The 23,488-nt window shown below is 44.1% G+C and overlaps 2 protein-coding genes across 2 annotated transcripts in view; both read left to right on the forward strand.

The window, feature by feature from the left end:
- Positions 1-8,623: 8,623 nt before the first annotated feature.
- On the forward strand, positions 8,624-20,299 carry LOC121550691 (histone-lysine N-methyltransferase EHMT1-like). Its single transcript, XM_041863050.2, has 14 exons — positions 8,624-8,924; positions 9,046-9,109; positions 9,312-9,394; positions 9,614-9,720; positions 10,025-10,147; positions 10,902-11,003; positions 16,894-16,998; positions 17,248-17,402; positions 17,736-17,903; positions 17,957-18,101; positions 18,248-18,325; positions 18,462-18,497; positions 19,915-20,090; positions 20,245-20,299. The coding sequence occupies exons 1-14, from the start codon at positions 8,624-8,626 to the stop codon at positions 20,297-20,299; spliced, it is 1,698 nt and encodes a 565-aa protein (XP_041718984.2).
- A 1,114-nt stretch (positions 20,300-21,413) lies between these two features.
- LOC121550210 (voltage-dependent N-type calcium channel subunit alpha-1B) overlaps positions 21,414-23,488 on the forward strand; it is a 137,388-nt gene continuing 135,313 nt past the window's right edge. The window contains exon 1 of the mRNA XM_041862359.2: positions 21,414-22,324. Within this exon, the coding sequence (XP_041718293.2) occupies positions 22,065-22,324 (260 nt within the window). The 5' untranslated portion in view covers positions 21,414-22,064. The remainder of the gene's footprint in view (positions 22,325-23,488) is intronic.

Raw genomic sequence — 23,488 nt, forward strand, 5'->3', positions numbered from 1 at the left:
TATGGACTGGCCCGCCCGTTCCCCAGACCTGAATCCAATTGAGCACATCTGGGACATCATGTCTCGCTCCATCCACCAACGCCACGTTGCACCACAGACTGTCCAGGAGTTGGCGGATGCTTTAGTCCAGGTCTGGGAGGAGATCCCTCAGGAGACCATCCACCACCTCATCAGGAGCATGCCCAGGCGTTGTAGGGAGGTCATACAGGCACGTGGAGGCCACACACACTACTGAGCCTCATTTTGACTTGTTTTAAGGACATTACATCAAAGTTGGATCAGCCTGTAGTGTGGTTTTCCACTTGAATTTTGAGGGTGACTCCAAATCCAGACCTCCATGGGTTGATACATTTGATTTCCATTGATACTTTTTGTGTGATTTTGTTGTCAGCACATTCAACTATGCAAAGAAAAAAGTATTTAACAAGATTATTTCATTCATTCAGATCTAGGATGTGTTGTTTAAGTGTTCCCTTTATTTTTTTGAGCAGTGTAATATGAGACAAGTACTGGAAACAATAGAACATTATGAAAAATCTGTGAAACAAGGCCTGGTATTCATAGCTGACATTTAGAAGGCCTTTGATAAAGTATGACTGGCATGTAAAGATAAATGCCTGGACTATTTTAAATTAGGAGAATCTCTTATACAATTGGTTAAAGTTATGTATAGTAACCCCAGGTGTAAAATAGTAAATGAAGTATAGGTACACGTCAACTATGACAGACAAATGGAGGAAAAAAATCCAGAAAATCACATTGTAGGATTTTTAATGAATTTATTTGCAAATTATGGTGGAAAATAAGTATTTGGTCACCTACAAACAAGCAAGATTTCTGGCTCTCACAGACCTGTAACTTCTTCTTTAAGAGGCTCCTCTGTCCTCCACTCGTTACCTGTATTAATGGCACCTGTTTGAACTTGTTATCAGTATAAAAGACACCTGTCCACAACCTCAAACAGTCACACTCCAAACTCCACTATGGCCAAGACCAAAGAGCTGTCAAAGGACACCAGAAACAAAATTGTAGACCTGCACCAGGCTGGGAAGACTGAATCTGCAATAGGTAAGCAGCTTGGTTTGAAGAAATCAACTGTGGGAGCAATTATTAGGAAATGGAAGACATACAAGACCACTGATAATCTCCCTCGATCTGGGGCTCCAAGCAAGATCTCACCCCGTGGGGTCAAAATGATCACAAGAACGGTGAGCAAAAATCCCAGAACCACACGGGGGGACCTAGTGAAAGCCTACCATCAGTAACACACTACGCCGCCAGGGACTCAAATCCTGCAGTGCCAGACGTGTCCCCCTGCTTAAGCCAGTACATGTCCAGGCCCGTCTGAAGTTTGCTAGAGTGCATTTGGAAGATCCAGAAGAGGATTGGGAGAATGTCATATGGTCAGATGAAACCAAAATAGAACTTTTTGGTAAAGACTCAACTCGTTGTGTTTGGAGGACAAAGAATGCTGAGTTGCATCCAAAGAACACCATACCTACTGTGAAGCATGGGGGTGGAAACATCATGCTTTGGGGCTGTTTTTCTGCAAAGGGACCAGGACGACTGATCCGTGTAAAGGAAAGAATGAATGGGGCCATGTATCGTGAGATTTTGAGTGAAAACCTCCTTCCATCAGCAAGGGCATTGAAGATGAAACGTGGCTGGGTCTTTCAGCATGACAATGATCCCAAACACACCGCCCGGGCAACGAAGGAGTGGCTTCGTAAGAAGCATTTCAAGGTCCTGGAGTGGCCTAGCCAGTCTCCAGATCTCAACCCCATAGAAAATCTTTGGAGGGGAGTTGAAAGTCTGTGTTGCCCAGCGACAGCCCCAAAACATCACTGCTCTAGAGGAGATCTGCATGGAGGAATGGGCCAAAATACCAGCAATAGTGTGTGAAAACCTTGTGAAGACTTACAGAAAACGTTTGACCTGTGTCATTGCCAACAAAGGGTATATAACAAAGTATTGAGAAACTTTTGTTATTGACCAAATACTTATTTTCCACCATAATTTGCAAATAAATTCATTAAAAATCCTACAATGTGATTTTCAGGATTTTTTTTCTCATTTTGTCTGTCATAGTTGACGTGTACCTATGATGAAAATTACAGGCCTCTCTCATCTTTTTAAGTGGGAGAACTTGCACAATTGGTGGCTGACTAAATACAATTTTTCCCCACTGTAGAGGTCCTGTATGGCAGGGAGCTCGGCCCCAGTGATGTACTAGGCTGTCCGCACCACCCTCTGTAGCACTTTGCGGTCGAGGGCGGTGCATTTGCCATACCAAGCTGTGATGCAGCCAGACAAGATGCTCTCGATGGTGCAGCTGTATAACTTTTGAGGATCCGAGGGTCCATGCCAAATCTTTTCAGCCTTCTGAGGGGGAAGATGCGCTGTCGTGCCCTCTTTACGACTGTCTGGGTGTGTGTGGACCATGTTAAGTCCTTAGTGTTGTAGACGCCAAGGAACTTGAAGCTCTCGACCCGCTCCACTACAGCCCTGTCGATGTGGATGGGGGTGTGCTCTCCCCTCTTTCTCCTATATTCCACGATCAGCTCCTTGGTCTTACTGATATTGAGGGAGAGGTTGTTGTCCTGGCACCACACTGACAGGTCTCTGACCTCCTCCCTGTAGGCTGACTCATCGCCATCGGTGATCAGGCCTACCACCGTTGTGCCGTCAGCAAACTTAATGATGGTGTTGGAGTCGTGCGTGGCCACGCAGTCGTTGGTGAACAGGGAGTGCAGGAGGGGACAAAGCACACACCCCTGAGGTGCCCCCGTGTTGAGGGTCACAATTACATTTTACATTTACATTTTAGTCATTTAGCAGACGCTCTTATCCAGAGCGACTTACAGGAGCAATTAGGGTTAAGTGCCTTGCTCAAGGGCACATTTACGTCATTTAGCAGACGCTCTTATCCAGAGCGACTCACCAATTGGTGCGTTCACCCTATAGCCAGTGGGATAACCACTTTACAATTTTTTTTGGGGGGGTAGAAGGATTACTTTATCCTATCCCAGGTATTCCTTAAAGAGGTGGGGTTTCAAATGTCTCCGGAAGGTGGTGAGTGACTCCGCTGTCCTGGCGTCGTGAGGGAGCTTGTTCCACCATTGGGGTGCCAGAGCAGCGAACAGTTTTGACTGGGCTGAGCGGGAACTATGCTTCCGCAGAGGAAGGGAGCCAGCAGGCCAGAGGTGGATGAACGCAATGCCCTCGTTTGGGTGTAGGGACTGATCAGAGCCCGAAGGTACAGAGGTGCCGTTCCCCTCACTGCTCCATAGGCAAGCACCATGGTCTTGTAGCGGATGCGAGCTTCAACTGGAAGCCAGTGGAGTGTGCGGAGGAGGGGGGTGACGTGAGAGAACTTGGGAAGGTTGAACACCAGACGGGCTGCGGCATTCTGGATGAGTTGTAGGGGTTTAATGGCACAGGCAGGGAGGCCAGCCAACAGCGAGTTGCAGTAGTCCAGACGGGAGATGACAAGTGCCTGGATTAGGACCTGTGCCGCTTCCTGTGTAAGGCAGGGTCGTACTCTCCGAATGTTGTAGAGCATGAACCTGCAGGAGCGGGTCACCGCCTTGATGTTGGCGGAGAACGACAGGGTGTTGTCCAGGGTCACGCCTAGGCTCTTCGCACTCTGGGAGGAGGACACAGCGGAGTTGTCAACCGTGATGGCGAGATCATGGAACGGGCAGTCCTTCCCCGGGAGGAAGAGCAGCTCCGTCTTGCCAGGGTTCAGCTTGAGGTGGTGATCCGTCATCCATACTGATATGTCTGCCAGACATGCAGAGATGCGATTCGCCACCTGGTTATCAGAAGGGGGAAAGGAGAAGATTAGTTGTGTATCGTCAGCGTAGCAATGATAGGAGAGGCCATGTGAGGATATGACAGAGCCAAGTGACTTGGTGTATAGGGAGAAAAGGAGAGGGCCTAGAACTGAGCCCTGGGGGACACCAGTGGTGAGAGCACGTGGTGCGGAGACAGCTTCTCGCCACGCCACTTGGTAGGAGCGACCGGTCAGGTAGGACGCAATCCAGGAGTGAGCCGCGCCGGAGATGCCCAGCTCGGAGAGGGTGGAGAGGAGGATCTGATGGTTCACAGTATCAAAGGCAGCAGACAGGTCTAGAAGGACAAGAGCAGAGGAGAGAGAGTTAGCTTTAGCAGTGCGGAGAGCCTCCGTGACACAGAGAAGAGCAGTCTCAGTTGAATGACCAGTCCTGAAACCTGACTGGTTTGAATCAAGAAGGTCATTCTGAGAGAGATAGCAAGAGAGTTGGCTAAAGACGGCACGCTCAATAGTTTTGGAAAGAAAAGAAAGAAGGGATACTGGTCTGTAGTTGTTGACATCAGTGGGATCGAGTGTTGGTTTCTTGAGAAGGGGAGCAACTCTCGCTCTCTTGAAGATGGAAGGGACATGGCCAGCGGTCAAGGATGAGTTGATCAGCGAGGTGAGGTAGGGGAGAAGGTCACCGGAGATGGTCTGGAGAAGAGAGGAGGGGGATGGGGTCAAGCGGGCAGGTTGTTGGGCGGCCTGCAGTCACAAGTCGCAGGATTTTATCTGGAGAGAGAGGGGAGAAAGAAGTCAAAGCATAGGGTAGGGCAGTGTGAGTAGGACCAGCAGTGTCATTAGACTTAACAAACGAGGATCGAATGTCGTCAACCTTCTTTTCAAAGTGGTTGACGAAGTCATCCACAGAGAGAGAGGGGGGGGCGGGGGGGGATTCAGGAGGGAGGAAAATGTGGCAAAGAGCTTCCTAGGGTTAGAGGCAGATGCTTGGAATTTAGAGTGGTAGAAAGTGGCCTTAGCAGCAGAAACAGATGAAGAAAATGTAGAGAGGAGGGAGTGAAAAGATGCCAGGTCGGCAGGGAGTTTAGTTTTCTTCCATTTCCGCTCCGCTGCCCGGAGCTCTGTTCTGTGAGCTCGCAATGAGTCATCAAGCCACGGAGCTGGAGGGGAGGACCGAGCCGGCCGGGAGGATAGGGGACACAGAGAGTCAAAGGATGCAGAAAGGGAGGAGAGGAGGGTTGAGGAGGCAGAATCAGGAGATTGGAGGGAGAAGGATTGAGCAGAGGGAAGAGATGATAGGATGGAAGAGGAGAGAGTAGTGGGAGAGAGAGAGCGAAGGTTGCGGCGGCGCATTACCATCTGTGTAGGGGCAGAGTGAGTAGTGTGGGAGGAGAGCGAGAGAGAAAAGGAAACAAAGTAGTGGTCGGAGACATGGAGGGGAGTTGCAGTGAGATTAGTAGAAGAGCAGCATCTAGTAAAGATGAGGTCAAGCGTATTGCCTGCCTTGTGAGTAGGGGGGACGGTGAGAGGGTGAGGTCAAAAGAGGAGAGAAGTGGAAAGAAGGAGGCAGAGAGAAATGAGTCAAATGTGGACATAGGGAGGTTGAAATCCCCCAAAACTGTGAGGGGTGAGCCATCCTCAGGAAAGGAACTTATCAAGGCGTCAAGCTCATTGATGAACTCTCCAAGGGAACCTGGAGGGCGATAGATGACAAGGATATTAAGCTTAAATGGGCTAGTGACTGTGACAGCATGGAATTCAAATGAGGAGATAGACAGATGGGTTAGGGGAAAAATTGAGAATGTCCACTTGGGAGAGATGAGGATTCCTGTGCCACCACCCCTCTGACCAGATGCTCTCGGGGTATGCGAGAACACATGGTCAGACGAGGAGAGAGCAGTAGGAGTAGCAGTGTTTTCAGTGGTAATCCATGTTTCCGTCAGCGCCAGGAAGTCGAGGGACTGGAGATTAGCATAGGCTGGGATGAAGTCAGCTTTGTTGGCAGCAGAACGGCAGTTCAAGAGGCTGCCTGAGACCTGGAACTCCAGGTGTGGGGTGCGTGCAGGGACCACCAGGTTAGAGAGGCAGCAGCCACGGGGTGTGGGGCGTTTGTGTAGCCTGTGCAGAGAGGAGAGAACAGGGATAGGCAGAGGCATAGTTGACAGGCTGTAGCAAATGGCTACCCTCAACACCTAGGGCCGGCCCGTCAGGAAGTCCAGGATCCAGTTGCAGAGGGAGATATTCAGTCCCAGGGTCCACAGCTTGATGATGAGCTTGGAGCGGACTATGGTGTTGAACGCTGAGCTGTAGTCTATGAACAGCATTCTCACATAGTTATTTCCCCTCTTGTCCAGGTGGGAGAGGGCAGTGTGAAGTGCAATTGAGATTGCGGATCTATTGGGGTGGTAAGCGAATTGGAGTGGGTCCAGGGTGTCTGGGATGATGGTGCTGATGTGTGTCATAACCAGCCTTTCAAAGGACTTCATAATTACAAATGTGAGTGCTACAGGGCAATAGTTATTTAGGCAGGTTACCTTGGAGCTCTTCGGAACAGGGACGATGGTGGTCAGCTTGAAACCTTTTGGAATTACAGACTGGGACAAGGAGAGATCGAAAATGTCAGTGAAGACCCTAAGTGTTGTCTAATGTGGTTGTAGAGTGACAGGTCTTTTGTGGAGCAGTACTGCTGTGCCACACTCTGGCCGGCTCATGCACTGCTGCTCCTGAAAGGAGCCACACGTTGACTCTGCATGCTCCATCTGGGCTGTGCAGAGGGAACCAATAGAGCAGCAGTTATTGTCACATGACCGTGGCTGAATGTGTGCGGGTGGGGAAAGGAAGGGGAAGCAGTGTGCTCTGGCTCCGGTCTCTCCCCCCCCCCCCTCCCCCTTATTCTCACTCAGCAACTAAGGCCATCGAGAAAGCAGGTATGAAGCTACTTTGTTGCCTAAACTTTTGCAAGGGCATACTTCTGGATCTTACTTGTATTTGCATGTACTTTTTTGAGTATTTCAGTGCTTTCCTCTCTGTGTGTGATCCTAGTAGGTTAAGCTTTGTTTTTGTAAAGATGTAGTTTACGGATTTGAAAGTTGGGTTCTGGTAGTACAGCATCATTTGTAGAAGTACTAAACATGGATTAGAGAAGTACTTGTGGTTTTTAAAGTTTTGTGAAAACTAAACTTGTGCTAAGTAGGCACAAGTTCTGCAATTGAGATACTGAACTGTGCTGAAATGTAATTCACTTGTATGTCAAATGGGATTGTCCTGATTCGGGTGATATTTCTCAGCTTGCCAGGTACTACCCTAGAAGAGCTGTGAGGCAGATTCTGAGAGATCTACGGTGAAAAAGGAGCACCTGCTGCCCCAGATCCAGAGGGACTGGTGAGTTCTACCTATGCTATAAACACTGTCACATTGGCCTCATTTACAACTACCACTCGTCCACTTAAAAGTGTGTGAATGTGATTAATGTAGCATCTTATTTGATGGGACTAACAGCTGTAATCTTCCAGGTGAAACTGTTGACATTGGTGTGGAGAGGCCAGATGATTCCTCCTGGACAGCCATGGAGAGTAGAGGAGTCAGTCAGGAATTAGAGGCAGGGAAAAGCCACCCTAATGTGAACCATGCCTCAAACAAAAGAGATCTCAGAAGAATTGTTGACTTGCATAAAGCTGGAAAGGGTTACAAAAGTATCTCTAAAAGCCTTGATGTTCATAAGACAAATTGTCTATAAATGGAGAAAGTTCAGCACTGTTGCTACTCTCCCTAGGGGTGGCCGTCCTGCAAAGATGACTGCAAGAGCACTGCGCAGAACGCTCAATGAGGTTAAGAAGAATCCTAGAGTGTCAGCTAAAGATTTACAGAAATCTCTGGAACATGCTAACATCTCTGTTGACGAGTCTACGATATGTAAAACACTAAACAAGAATGGTGTTCATGGGAGGACACCACGGAAGAAGCTACTGCTGTCCAAAAAAAACATTGCTGCACATCTGAAGTTCGCAAAACAGCACCTGGAAGTTCCACAGCGCTACTGGCAAAATATTCTGTCGACAGATTAAACTAAAGTTGAGTTGTTTTGAAGGAACACACAACACTATGTATGGAGAAAAAATGCACAGCACACCAACATCAAAACCTCATCCCAACTGTAAAGTATGGTGGAGGGAGCATCATGGTTTGGGGCTGCTTTGCTGCCTCAGGACATGGACAGCTTGCTATCATCGACGGAAAAATGAATTCCCAAGTTTATCAAGACATTTTGCAGGAGAATGTAAGGCTATCTGTCCGCCAATTGAAGCTCAACAGAAGTTGGGTGATGCAACAGGACAACGACCCAAAACACAGAAGTAAATGAACAACAGAATGGCTTCAACAGAAGGAAATACGCCTTCTGGAGTGGCCCAGTCAGAGTCCTGACTTCAACCTGATTGAGAAGCTGTGGCATGACCTCAAGAGAGCAGTTCACACCAGACATCCCAAGAATATTGCTGAGCTGAAACAGTTTTGTAAAGAGGAATGGTCAAAAATCTGCAACTACAGAAAACGTTTGGTTGAGGTTATTGCTGCCAAAAGAGGGTCACAACTAGTTATTAAATCCAAGGGTTCACATACTTTTTCCACCCTGCACTGTGAATGTTTACACGGTGTGTTCAATAAAGACATGAAAACATATAATTGTTTGCGTGTGATTAGTTTAAGCAGACTGTGTTTGTGTATTGTTGTGATTTAGATGAAGATCAGATCAAATTTTATGACTAATTTATGCAGAAATCCAGGTAATTCCAAAGGGTTCACATACTTTTTCTTGCCAATGGATGTGTTATGCAGGGGACCTTCATGGAGTGCAGAACGTATGGCAGCATCTCTCACTATTTCCACAGTGGCTGTGCCTCAGTCATCAAGGCCCAGAGCTTCTGTCCCCACTGTGGGGAGGATGCCCCTGGGGCCCAGGAAGTCACTGTTCCCAAGCCTGTTACTGTCCCCAAACCTGAGCCCGTACTTCCTCCTGTGTCAGCTGTTTCCCCTGTGGCCCCTGTTCCTGCTGTGTCCACCAGGCCCCTCATTCACAGGGCTAAGAAGACCACGGAGCTTGAGAGGACGCTGGACACCTACCCAACAACAGGTAGTTCAGACTTTACTCTTCCATTCTCAATTTACTTCCCTCTATCCTAATCTGTGTCTCTTTCTCTCTGCATTAGTGCTACCATTGATAATGTGCTTGGGTATTTAGAGGGAGCCTTTAGGTGATGGAGAGGAACCAGCTAAAACGTCACTGGAGAGCATCCTGATGGCCCTGGATGAGGAAAAGTAAGTTTACAATTTAGCTATTTTTAAAGTCATTACTTATTAGACTTTTAGTAGTTTGGATAAGATAATATAATGAACACATAGTAGGTCCATAGTCATTACTGTTTCATGTCAATTATGATTGTAAAAGGCACTCTTACAGATGTTGCTGCTGCATACCAAGTGATGTAGCTAGATTTCTCTTTTTGGTATCTAGTATGAGGCCAAAGAAAGTGAAATATCACACGAAGCAACTGTACATCTCTGCCCATCATGGGGAGCTCCAGAAAGTCATCCATCTGCTGGGTAAGAACATGCCACATCTCTCCAGATGTATTTTGTAAGCAGAGTTCGTTCCTACATGGAGCCACCTCTTCTAATATTTTAACATTAATGAAAAGGTAAACAACTTATTGATTTTATTTTATTTTCACACCTGGAAATTATATGATAGGATATACTTTATTGTCCCCGAGGGGAAAGTTGTCAACATGACTCAAAGGGTAATTTACTTATTTGTTCCAGTGGATGGAAAAGACCCAAACTACCTGATGGACAATCAGAACAAGAGGACCGCTCTACATGCTGCAGCAGATGAAGGACACCAGGAGATCTGTCACATGCTTGTCCAGGTGAGGAGATGTACTCTGACATACAGCAGGTATTGGCTATCTCTTCACAATATAATCACTTGGCATACAAGTGTAGCAGATGACTAAGCTAGCAGCTCTGCTGCATTCCTTCAGAGATTTGAAGTACTGTCCCTCACACCAAGAAAATGTATTTGCTTTTCTGGGTCAATATTGACAGTGCTTCTTGAGTACGTTGTGTTTACTGTGCAGAGGGTTGTGAGTGTTGGACGGGACATAACTTTCACTCTATTATACTGTGCAAGCATACAGGTGTGAAAGGTTTCTTATTCCCTATCTCGCTTAGGCTGGAGCTAACCTGGACATGTTTGATGAGGAGCAGAGAACCCCCCTGATGGACGCCTGTGACAACAACCATCTGGACACGGTCAAGTACCTGCTGAGGGCCGGGTCAGCGGTCAGCTATAAGGTCAGTGCGTGGAGTTCATTGATCACCCCATAGATAGGCCATGATCTTCTGTCAACCCCACCAGCTGTGTTACCGTTCATAGGATAAGACTTTCGCTAAATGAGCTGGACCTCTGGTGTACTGTAAAGTGATCAAGCTGTTTTATGTCCATGACACGTTCATGTCTTAAACTATTAACCACATACTGTAGCAGCTCAAGGTCAGTGTTTTGGGCCTCCCGAGTGGCGCAGCGGTCTAAGGCACTGCATCGAAGTGCTTGAGGCGTCACTACAGACCCGGGTTCGATCCCAGGCTGTGTCACAGCCGGCCGTGACCGGGAGACCCATGAGGTGGCGCACAATTGGCTCAGCGTCGTCCGGGTTAGGGGAGGGTTTGGCCGGCCGGGATTTCCTTGTCCCATCGCGCTCTAGCGACTCCTTGTGGCAGGCTGGGCGCCTGCAAGCTGAATTCGGTTGCCAGCTGGATGGTGTTTCCTCCGACACGTTGGTGTGGCTGGCTTCCGGGATAAGCGAGCAGTGTGTCAAGAAGCAGTGCGGCTTGGTATGGTCGTGTTTCGGAGGACGCATGGCTCTCAAACTTTGCCTCTCCCAAGTCCGTAGCAATGGGACAAGACAGCGATGGGACCAGACTGTTACTACCAATTGGATATCACAAAAAGGGGTAAAACTACAACATCAACAAAAAAGGTAGGTGTTTCTTTAAATAGCCATGAACAAAACCAATGAAAAACATTTTGATCTTCATCTCCTCTCAGGGTATCAAGGGCTCCACCTGTCTGCATTTGGCAGCTAAACTGGGACATTACTCCATAGTGGATAATCTCCTGTCCAAGGAATCCAAACAGGTCAACTGTCAGGTAGTTACCCATCCATGCTCTGCTCCTTCTTCTATTAACAGGTCCAGTTGAAATGTTAACAGCTTCATTGAAATCGTCTAGCCATAATTCACCGTACTATCAGCTAGACTTTAGGAGGGTGAGTTGGCGGTCAGTGTTGTTGGAAGACAGCCCAGTTTAACAGTCTGCATATTAGGATGTTCAATATGTTGTGGGTAATATTAAATGGATTGTAAAACTCTTGACCTTAAGGGGAAAGATAGAGACTGAAATTGCTCCTCACTGTTGTCATGATTCCAGGTGATTTACCATGTTTTGCCTTGCATTTGTATGCCTGATTTTGTTTAATTTGAGGCACCTAGGAAAAATTGTGTTTTGAAGCTAATTTCCTGCAATTCTTTGCAGTTTAACAAGACTCATGACATCTTTTAGTTAGGCTATTTAATGATAATAATTATAAATATACAGTGCCTTCAGAAAGTATTCATACCCCTTGACTTATTCCACATTTTGTTGTGTTACAGCCTGAATTCAAAATGGATTCAAAATATTTTTTATCTCACCCATCTACACACAATACCTCATAATGATAAAGTGAAAACATGTTTTTAGAAATACATTTTTAGCAAATTTATTGAAAATGAAATATAGAAATATCTACTCCTGAAGTCAATACTTTGTAGAAGCAGCGATTACAACTGTGAATCATTCTAAGAGCTTTCCACACCTGAATTGTGCAACATTTCCCCATTATTATTTTCAAAATTCTTCAAGCTCTGTTGTTGGTTGTTGATCATTGCTAGACAACCATTTTCAGGTCTTGCCATAGATAGTCAAAACTGTAACTCAGCCATTCAGGAACATTCACTGTCTTCTTGGTAAGCAACTCCAGTGTAGATTTGGCCTTGTGTTGTAGGTTATCCTGCTGAAAGGTAAATGATTCTCCCATTGTCTGGTGGAAAGCAGACTAAATCCCGTTTTCCTCTAGGATTTTGCCTGTGCTTGGCTCCTTTCAGTTTTATTTTTTATCCTGAAAAACTCCCCAGTCCTCAGCTATTACAAGCATACCCATAACATGTTGCAGCCACCACTATGCTTGAAAATATGGAGAGTGGTACTCAGTATTGGATTTGCCCCAAACATAACACTTTGTATTCAGGTCAAAAAGTGAATGGCTTTACCACATTTTTTGCATTATTACTTTAGTGCCTTGTTGCAAACAGGATTCATGTTTTGGAATATTTATATTCTGTACAGGCTTCTTTCTATTCACTGTCAATTAGGTGGAGTAACTACAATGTTGTTGATCCATTCTCAGTTTTCTCCTATCACAGCCATTAAACTCTGTAACTGTTTTAAAGTCACCATTGGTCTCATGGTGAAATCCCTGAGTGGTTTCCTTCCTCTCGGGCAACTGAGTTAGGAAGCATGCCTGTATCTTTGTAGTGACTGGGTGTATTGATACACCATACAAAGTGTCATTAATAACTTCACCATGCTCAAAGGGATATTCAATGTCTGCTTTATTTAAATGTTTTACCCATCTACCAATAGGTGGTCTTCTTTGCGAGGCATTGAAAAACCTCCCTGGTCTTTGTGGTTGAATCTGTGTTTGAAATGCACTGCTCGACTGAGGGACCTTACAGATAATTGTATGTGTGGGGTACAGAGATGAGGTAGTCATTCAAAAATCATGTTAAACACTATTATTGCAAACCAGAGTGAGTCCATGCAACTTCTGTGACTTGTTCAGAACAATTTTACTCCTGAACTTATTTAGGCTTGCCATAACAAAGGGGTTGAATACTTATTGACGCAAGACATTTCAGCCTGTAACACAACAAAATGTGGAAAAAGTCAAGGGGTGTGAATACTTTCTGAAGGTACTGTAGCTGCGAGCAGCAATGAACGGGGTTCACAGGATGTCAAAAAGGACACAAGATCAGTTCGATAACAAAGTAAGCACTCTATCATGTAGGAACTATCTTCCTTTATGTGCAATCATGAGTCTAAATACAAAATCTGAGTGAATCTCGTATGGTTCATGAGGAGAAGATAATTTTGAGCATTAGCATTGCAGATGCAAAAGAATTAGTTGTTAATAGTTTAGAAATTCCCATGTGCATCAGTCACGTCTTCCTTTGGCATTTTACAGCTTGTATCTATTTACGTGTCGTTTTAGATCGGTATGAACAATCGTGATTTCTTTTTTTACTCCTCAAATAAAGGTTTAAGTTTCATAAAAACATTTCTATTTAGTTTTTATATTATTACATTTTAGTTTCAGTATTAGGGACAGAAAGTAGCCAATGCATGGGAGGCTAGAAGCTGTTTTTGTGTTTTTTGGGATGTCACTTCTTGCCACTGTGGGGCAGTAATGTATAAGGTGATGGGTCAGGTCATAGGTTAGGTTTAAAGGTAGACTCAGCAAGATTACGTAGAAGCACCAAGTAAACAGTAGTAGTGGGTCAATTTACGCAACAAGCAGGGGCCGGTTTCCCAATAGCGATGGAAGTTAGGCTTTTTGTCCTTCGCTTGTTTGTAACAATTGCAAAGACATTGGCAACTTTGTAATTGTAGTCAACTTCGTTCTGAATTTATCAGAGGTCAAAGAGAGATTGATAAACATCTGGATTCTGTGTTTAGCAGAGATCTTCTGTGTATAAAGTGAAGCGGAAGGGCAAAAAAGCATTTAACAACGCACTTTGCTGTTGTGTTCATCTCAATGGACGGGTTTGAGCGGATCACTTTTGTCAAGTCGGTGACCAACAATTGTCACCGCCTTTTAGAGGATGTTGCATTCTGAACATGACCAAAAACATGACTGAAACAGGAACCCATTTATGATTTATGTGTACAGTGGATATATACAAATTCATGTGATATTTGAGGCTATCTGTCACTAATTGATTGTACAATGTACACACTATTATATTATGATTTCAGTTTGTGAGTGTGTAATATGGGGGTTAGATACACGTGAATTTCGACGTTTTATAAAAACTGCCATGTTGATCTGAGCCTTGCTGTTAGAAAACCACATTAGCATCCGATCTTTCAGCTGTCACAGATGCATCTCCCCCGACGTCACTCCTCGACTTTCTTCTACAGTCGGTTGCTTTAGCTAGGGCCCTATAAAATATTTTTTCCCCCAACATTTTGTTTTCTCCGTTTTGTTTTTCCAGGTTTCCGTTTCCCCCTGTTTTTCCAGGTTTCTGTTTCCCCCTGTTTTTCCAGGTTTTCGCTCACAAAATCACACATTGAATAAAAAATGTTTTTTATGTTCTAATTCGACAACAATGTTTAACTACAGTTGAAGTCGGAAGTTTACATACACTTAGGTTGGGGTCATTAAAACTTGTTTTTCAACCACTCCAAACATTTCTTGTTAACGAACTATAGTTTTGGCAAGTCGGTTACTTTGTGCATGACACAAGTAATTTTTCCAACAATTGTTTACAGACATATTATTTCACTTATAATTCACTGTATCACAATTCCAGTGGGTCAGAAGTTTACATACACTAAGTTGACTGTGCCTTTAAACAGCTTGGAAAATTCCAGAAAATGATTTAATGGCTTTAGAAGCTTCTGATAGGCTAATTGACATCATTTGAGTCAATTGGAGGTGTACCTGTGGATGTATTTCAAGGCCTACCTTCAAACTCAGTGCCTCTTTGCTTGACATCATGGGAAAATCTAAAGAAATCAGCCAAGACCTCAGGAAAAAAATTGTAGACCTCTTCAAGTCTGGTTCATCCTTGGGAGCAATTTCCAAACGCCTGAAGGTACCACGTTCATCTGTACAAACAATAGTACGCAAGTATAAACACCATGGGACCACGCAGCCGTCATACCGCTCAGGAAGGAGATGCGTTCTGTCTCCTAGAGATGAACGTACTTTGGTGCGAAAAGTGCAAATCAATCCCAGAACAACAGCAAAGGACCTTGTGAAGATGCTGGAGGAAACAGGTACAAAAGTATCAATATCCAGAGTAAAACGAGTCCTATATCGACATAACCTGAAAGGCCGCTCAGCAAGGAAGAAGCCACTGCTCCAAAACCGCCATAAAAAAAGCCAGACTACGGTTTGCAACTGCACATGGGGACAAAGATCGTACTTTTTGGAGAAATGTCCTCTGGTCTGATGAAACAAAAATAGAACTGTTTGGCCATAATGACCATCGTTATGTTTGGAGGAAAAAGGGGGATGCTTGCAAGCCGAAGAACACCATCCCAACCGTGAAGCACGGGGGTGGCTACATCATACCGTGGGGGTGCTTTGCTGCAGGAGGGACTGGTGCACTTCACAAAATAGATGGCATCATGAGGAAGGAAAATGATGTGGATATATTGAAGCAACATCTCAAGACATCAGTCAAGAAGTTAAAGCTTGGTCGCAAATGGGTCTTCCAAATGGACAATGACCCCAAGCATACTTCCAAAATTGTGGCAAAATGGCTTAAGGACAACAAAGTCAAGGTATTGGAGTGGCCATCACAAAGCCCTGACCTCAATCCTATAGAAAATTTGAGGGCAGAACTGAAAAAGTGTGTGTGAGCAAGGAGGCCTACAAACCTGACTCAGTTACACCAGCTCTATCAGGAGGAATGGGCCAGAATTCACCCAACTTATTGTGGGAAGCTTGTGGAAGGCTACCCGAAACGTTTGACCCAAGTTGAACAATTTAAAGGCAATGCTACCAAATACTAATTGAGTGTATGTGAACTTCTGACCCACTGGGAATGTGATGAAAGAAATATTAGCTGAAATAAATCATTCTCTCTACGATTATTCTGACATTTCACAATCTTAAAATAAAGTGGTGATCCTAACTGACCTAAGACAGGGAATTTTTACTAGGATTAAATGTCAGGAATTGTGAAAAACTGAGTTTAAATGTATTTGGCTAAGGTGTATGTAAACTTCCGACTTCAACTGTACATCTTGAGATCATTTTTGAGGTCTGGGAAAAATGGAAGAAATTGTGATTTTGGGGTGTAGTCATCCTTTAATGCAAGTGTGCCCCAGGAAGAGACCTTTGTTTGGTTAAGCGGTGTTGCTGTTGCGCTCATGTGATTGCAGAGTTTGCAAAATAAATGGCCACTGGATTGATGCAAATAATCATGATATCATTCTGCCAGGTAAGCATAGGCTACTTTGTAGGTAACATTTAATTGAGATGGGTTTTGGGAAAGCCTTTCCAGCTCTACCAGAAGAAGGTTAGCATTAGCATAATCGTTAACGGCTACACAACGTTTAGACATACAGTACACACAACGTACACATACACACAGACGGGGCATTCCTGTGCCGTTTCAGAAAGTTCTGAATCACTGATGCATTATGTTTATTAAATTAATGCATTTTCTAATAAGTTCAATACATTTTTGAATATTGTTGAATTTCGTTTTAATGTCTGGATTCCGTGATTCCGTCCGCATTCTCTGCAACGCAGATTTTATAGGGCTCTATTTAGCCTTACAACTCAAACGCACCCAATATCTGCGGTGCTGCTTGTGGCAACATCATCTTACTGAATTACATTTTACATTTACATTTAAGTCATTTAGCAGACACGCTTATCCAGAGCGACTTACAAATTGGTGCGTTCAACTTAATCTACCTTTAAATTATAAAGTAAATCTCAATTTGACCCGCCAGATTCACAAGCTTGAAAACCCCATTAGGAATAAAAGCTTGAAAACCCCATTCAATTTTTGCCCCCTAAAAACCTACAACTGAACCGTTAGTTAGTTTTGGAGTCAAATATAATAGTTTCAGTATAGTTTTAGTTTTTCAAACGGGTTTGTTCATTATTTTATTTCAGTTTACTTGTTTTTTTCATGATACGTTTTAGTTTCAGTTTTAGTTTACTATAATAACCTTGATTGGTTGTGCTTGGTTTCAGGATGACGGTGGGTGGACCCCTATCACCTGGGCTATAGAGTACAAGCACACAGAGCTGGTCCAACTGCTGCTCTCCATAGGGGCTGATGTTAACATCCGAGAAAAGGTCAGTACTGTATAGGATGCATGCTGTTCACCCTACTGTACATCACATCACCTTACCTACCTTCTGTTCTCACACCTCTCACAGCCTGGGGAGGGGAGGCTAGACACAGGCAAGGTTACAGTTCTCACCTAAAAAATATAACAATGTACCTTCAAGATAGCCTTTAGATGTAAGGTTGTCTCTGTGGTGTGGGGAAGGTGTTGCTCCTGGGTATGTTTTTTTTCACGTTGATCTGTGATCCCTGTCCAGGAGGAGAACTTTGGCCTCCACTGGGCAGCCCTGTCTGGCTCCGATGACATCGCTCAGATCCTGCTTGATGCCAGATGTGACCTCCATGCAGTCAACGTCCATGGGGACTCACCTCTACACATCGCTGTCAGGGAGAACCAACTGGAATGTGTGACGTGAGTAGTAAAACAGTCTCCGTTCTCCCAGAGCTGCAGCATGACACCAGGTTGTTCTTGAAAAATATGATTTGTTATCAATAGCCTTATCCCACCTGCTTGGATAAATTGATATATTATCATAAGCGCACTAACCTGCAATGAGACCAGTTTTAGGTATATAGCCTAGATACATTTATGGAAGGAACCTGTCCACACATCATAGATGCACACATCCAGAGACAGTGACTGCGCTAGCCTGCCCAGTGGGTGGCAGTCATGCTGCTGACCATAGCCATGCTGGGGATGTGAGAGAGGGCCTAGCCACATCCAGTATGATGTCTACTCCTCCAGACTGCTTCTGTCCAGAGGAGCAGACGTGAACCTAAGGAACAGAGAGGGGGAGACTCCTCTGGACTGCTGTATATACAACTCCAAGGTGTGGGCGGTCCTGAACACCAATAAGAAGCTGACAGATGCTAGGAGAGGCAGGGACAGTCATGGAGAGAAGGTCCTTAGCAGGTATAACAGCGTGGTGTGTGTTGATTGTTTGTCGTCCTCTCTGTCCTCTTCAGGGACATCTCTCAGGGGTATAAGGCAATCCCCATCACCTGTGTGAACGGCGTGGACAGTGACTCCTGTCCTGATAACTACAAATACATCCCTGACAGCTGTGTCACCTCCCCAATCAATATAGACAAGGACATCACTCACTTACAGGTGAACCTCCAGTGCTCTGTGAAACACACAGTCAAGGTCGAATCCCATCTTGTTCTGCTTCATTAGTTACTGTGGGCCAGAACAAGTGACACACTTACTCTCGATAAGTGTTGTTTAATGAAGATCTCACTCTCCTTCTATTTCAGCATTGCGTATGTACAGATGACTGCTCTTCAAACACCTGCATGTGTGCCCAGCTAAGCCTGCGCTGTTGGTATGACAAAGTAAGTACATAACTACATCAAGGCAAAGTTCACATTACAAGGTAAAGTTAATGCTTTCATGTATTTCAAATGGATATTATGGACCATATGTGATGTGTTGTATGACGTGTAAAGTGTGTTGCTTGTGGTTGTTCAGGAGGGGCTTCTGCCTGGTGGTTCAGAATGGATTCTGGTAACTGGGCCTCCCTAACCCACCAGCATCTTATCAATTACTCAATCAATCAATCACATTTTATTTGTCACATGTGCCGAATACAACAGGTGTATACTTTGGCGTGAAATGCTTACTTACGAACCCTTTCCCAACAATGCAGAGTTAAAAAATAAGAAAATTAGCAAATATAATGTCTACCTTTCTGTTCTACAGTTTCAGCAAACTACTAAAATGTTAGTTTCTCTGTACACTCTATGTGTTATCAGTTAGTTGGACTGGATTCATGTCTTCTCTTGTCTGTTTTCAGAACTCGGCTGCAGCTTTATAAAATCCAGAAGATGGGCTGGGGTGTGAGGGCGCTGCAGGATATTCCTCAAGGAACTTTTTATTTGCGAGTGAGGCCCTGAATGTTATGGAAGACATTTTATTGAGTATTTGGGAAACTGCCCAACCATAACAATGATAATGTCTTGTTTTTACCGTAGATTCAGAATCAGGAATAACACTTACAATTTATGTATTTTGGTGTACAAATGACATGAGACAATTGTGATGTCATGAATAGATCATGTTAAAACAGAATTTGTAATTTTCTGTTTTTCACTTCATTTCAATGTTGTGATTACACAGATTATATACAGCAGGCTCTCTCTTTATTTTGCAGGTATGTGGGTGAAATCATTACTGATGCGGAGGCAGATGGCAGGGAAAATGACTTGTTCCTTTTCACTCTGGACAATAAGGTGATTTTAAATTACATCTATGAGAATCTCACATTTTTATTGGCCAATGGTGTATTCCGAAGTTGAATGTAATATTGTTACTGTGGCATAATGTTTATACTTTTGTATACCAATGGACGGTGCTGAAGAGCACACCATGCCAATGGTGATATATGTTCCTCTTACAGCGCTCATCTGCTGCATTAGCTTTTAGTTTGCTTGATGGCTATTTGGTATACTAAAGCATATTGAAAAATGTACAATTTCATGACTGTCTGTGCTACCGCCTCACAGGAGGTATCAACATATCAGCCTTTACTAATTGTATTAATTGCGTGAGTGATTGGAGGCATGGAACTTTACTTTGATTGATGCAATTAATTTTATGATGTTATGTACTGCACTTGCTTTACAGTATGTAGGCCTACTTACATTTGACATTTTAGTCATTTAGCAGACGCTCTTATCCAGAGCGACTTACATTATCTTTTTATTTTTCATACTGGCCCCCCGTGGGAATCGAACCCACAACCCTGGCGTTGCAAACGGCAGGCTCTACATCCCTGCCGGCCCTTCCCTCCCCTACCCTGGACGACGCTGGGCCAATTGTGCGATTGTAATGCAAGATGTCCTTGAGTATGCTGAAAGGTGTCCACCAAATAAAATGTATTATTATTGTCTTATTATTTATTGCTTCATCTACTGTTTTGCAGGTGGGTGATGTGCACTGTATTGATGCGCGACTCTTTGGCAACATTGGCCGGTTTATAAACCACCTGTGTGAACCTAACCTGCTAGCAGCCCGAGTGTTCACCATGCACCAGGACCTGCGCTTCCCACGCATTGCCTTCTTCTCCAGCAAGCCCATTCAGTCAGGTGATCAGATTGGGTGAGAGGCACAAAATATATAAGACAATAATTGAATAGATGGTGTCTTTTCATGTTGTATTAATGTTGTGCTACAGAATCGATCAAAAAGCTCAATGAAAAGGCTCCAGTACATGAACATGTGCTTTGATGGCTACCCAGTGTTCCCCATTCAGGTTTGATTACGGTGATCACTTCTGGAAGGTCAAGAGCAAGTATTACAACTGCTAATGCTGTTCTCCAAAGTGTAGACACTCATCAGCCGCCATAGCCCATGGAGCTCAGAGCTTAGAGAGGGTGGCCAGCCCCAGCCCCAGCCCAACAGTCAGGTGCCCATTCTGCCCAAACACAATCATAACACCCCCATGCCACCTCTGTCCTCCCTCGACCACCTTGGGGGTCTCTCACTCCCTCTGACCACCACTATGGCTCCTTTTTTAAATGTAGACTGATATGACATGTATTTTTAGTAGATTTGCAGACAGAAATCAAATGCTAAGGGTAGCCTAGCCCTAGACTATACAAAAATGGTCACCTTTTCCATGTCTCCTTTTTTATTAAGTGCTCAGTATAGTAATAAAGTACATTTTAAAACATGATTTATTTCTCATATTTGTTGATGGGTATTCCAGTTTACAAGAAGGCTAGGGGTAGCAAATGTCAATTAATGATGGCCTATAGTAGCCTAGGATACTGTCTAGTTTTGTGTTATATTATTTAATAAGCCTAATTCTCTATTTTAACCATAAATAATATGTAGTGTATGTTATCCTAGGGATTGAACAGTTTCGACATCAGCGAGGATGATAGAGATACAGGTAGGCTATTGGCTAGTATTGAATTGGATGCAACCCCCACCCCACCCATTTAGCTGTATAGCACCACACAAGACAATAAGCAGCTGTTCATTTTTGCATATTGAAAAATAACATTATACAAGGCAGATTTCCGCTCAGAGTTTACCAAAGAATAAACATCAGTCATATTCTACTGTAGCCTAGGCTACCCCACCCGGTCATGATAACCCAAAGCTCAGAGCTCCTTGAAAGGGAGGGAGGATGCCCAGGTCCACAACATCTCAGGAGATTGCGGATGCTATTTTTGTCCTTCATGATTTATACATTTGCATTGTTTGATGCGATTTATCAAGCAACTTCCGTGATTATTCTGCTCAGGGAGAAAGAGCGAGAGAGAAGCTGCTTCCCTCTTTCTCCCTGGTGCTATGGATACAGAGACCGTACAGGTGGAGCCTGGCGTCTTTTTAGTCACGTGTGCCGATTCATAAGGAGCAGTGGCTGGAGAAAGTGGTTATATTATACATTGCCAGAGAGCGATTTAGCGGAAGCAGAGGTGCCAACCCTGTGTTTTCTCGTCACACCGTGCCCGAATTAATAGGAAGATTATTGGAACCGATCATATGAGGCACCTCGTTTTCATAAGGAACGTGGGGTAAGGTAATAAAAAAGAAAAACTTAAACCCGCAATGGCAAACCAATCGAGGAGGATACACCAGATAAATGCATCTATTTTATGTGGACCTTAATTGTAAGTGAGCTATGCAGTCATAGCCCGCCTTATGGCATGCGTTATGCGAATGATGCGAATTGTTATTGCTCGACATTTATACATGTTAAACTGGCTGTTTTTAAAGCTTAGCCCAGTGAAAAGGGATAGGCTATAGGCTACATATATGTGGCCATTCAGCCAGAAGAAGACCCATGGACAAATATTTGACATGGAAATATAAACTTTCTCCTTCATGTTTCATATAATTTGAAAATCTGGACTATTGAAAGTAACGAGGCGGTACAACCCAACAGAATATCTGAAGAAAAATACATCATTTTATTTTTGAATGTTTGTTGAATATTCTCTTGAACATTACACACACCGAAAGGAACTCGTGGCTGGAACAACTGTGTGTTGTGATGCTTTTTCTCTATCTTTTATCTAGTCTCAGTTTTGATTTTTTCAGTAAGATCTGTGCGATTGTAGAATGGCTCGCTTCGAAGAGGAACTATCCAACCGGCGTGGAGGGGTCTGTCAAGCGGGCCCACCAAGGGGGGCAGGCCGGCCAGCAGGCCCCCCAAGCGGCCCTAGGGTGTACAAACAATCAATGGCCCAAAGAGCCAGGACAATGGCCATTTACAACCCCATCCCTGTCAAGCAGAGCTGTCTTACTGTCAACCGGTCTCTCTTCATCTTTAGTGAGGATTGTATCATAAGGAAATATGCCAAAAAGATCACTGAATGGCCATATCCTTTGTTGCTTTAAACAACCTAGCCTATTTCTCGTTCCATTATTTTATTATAAGATTATAGGTCTACGTGGTTTTGAATGGCTTGATGTTATTGAGAACAGGGGGCAAGGTTACAGACTATAGGGCATGATTATCTAAGTTAATTTACTGTAGCCAATGAGAAGATATGGCATGGAGGACAACCAGCTGTTGACTGGAGTTTGTAATACAGTATAACCACTCTCAGTAGGCCTATAACCACTCTCTCAGATGAGAGGACCCACTCCAATAGGTTATTGTAGGTGATACTGTTGAGTTTTTTGGCAAGATTCCAGTTTTCTCCAACTTTTGGCATCCTCTCTCTGGTAGGCCTACATGCAGCTAAGTTGCCTAACAAGAACCCCTCAGAGTGGTGTTCCTGATCTGTGGCATAAATCGGATCTATGGCTACAGAACAATTAAGACAAAGGTTTTGTTTGTTGTCTTTTTCAACCCGAATGGCAGTGTAGTGAAAATCTTGTCAGCAGGATAATTTGATTGGTTTTGTAAAGCACCATCAATTATAGGTGAGGCCTATACTCATTTTACGTTCTACTTACCTAATGCATTTGATTCCGGTATATGGGCTAAGTAAACAAGCCTGTATGATAGTCTGCCCAAGGGACGGCTGTATCGATCCGTTTGTTTCTCGGACCAAGTCTCTCCTAGCAACGGTTCAGCACAAGCGCTCTCCAAGGTGCTGAATTTACCCATGTGCAAAATGCTGCTCAATAGTAGGCCTAAATGGCAAGCTAGCGGGAAGACACATACAGACAGTCTATTCTGCGTGGGTGTCACATCAAAACAATAATCCATGAGAATAAATGGAAATGAGTTGTGGATTTAGCGTAGTTTACAAAACCAATTGATTTCATTCATGGCAAAATGTATCATTATTGTCCTTTATGTCCCATAAAATGCTAGGTAGAAGTATATATATATTTTTTATGTTGGCAGCCACCTGTTGATATGAGATATTTTATATAATTTGCCAAATGAGGGACATCCTCTGCAGCTTGTGAAACCTGTGCATCAGTGGAGGCTGCTGAGGGGAGAACAGCTCATAAGAATGGTAGGAATGGAGCAAATGGAATGGCATCAAACACCTTGAAACCATGCTTTTGATGTATTTGATACCATT

The sequence above is a fragment of the Coregonus clupeaformis genome, chromosome 18 (genome assembly GCF_020615455.1).
Source record: "Coregonus clupeaformis isolate EN_2021a chromosome 18, ASM2061545v1, whole genome shotgun sequence".
Lineage (NCBI taxonomy): Eukaryota > Metazoa > Chordata > Actinopteri > Salmoniformes > Salmonidae > Coregonus > Coregonus clupeaformis.

Excerpts from the sequence above, each read along its gene's own strand:
- LOC121550691 (XM_041863050.2), top strand. The coding sequence starts at position 8,624 with ATGCAGGGGACCTTCATGGAGTGCAGAACGTATGGCAGCATCTCTCAC. Across the intron at positions 9,395-9,613 it reads GAAAGTCATCCATCTGCTGG|TGGATGGAAAAGACCCAAAC; the intron begins GTAAGAACATGC and ends TATTTGTTCCAG. Across the intron at positions 17,403-17,735 it reads AACCAACTGGAATGTGTGAC|ACTGCTTCTGTCCAGAGGAG; the intron begins GTGAGTAGTAAA and ends CTACTCCTCCAG.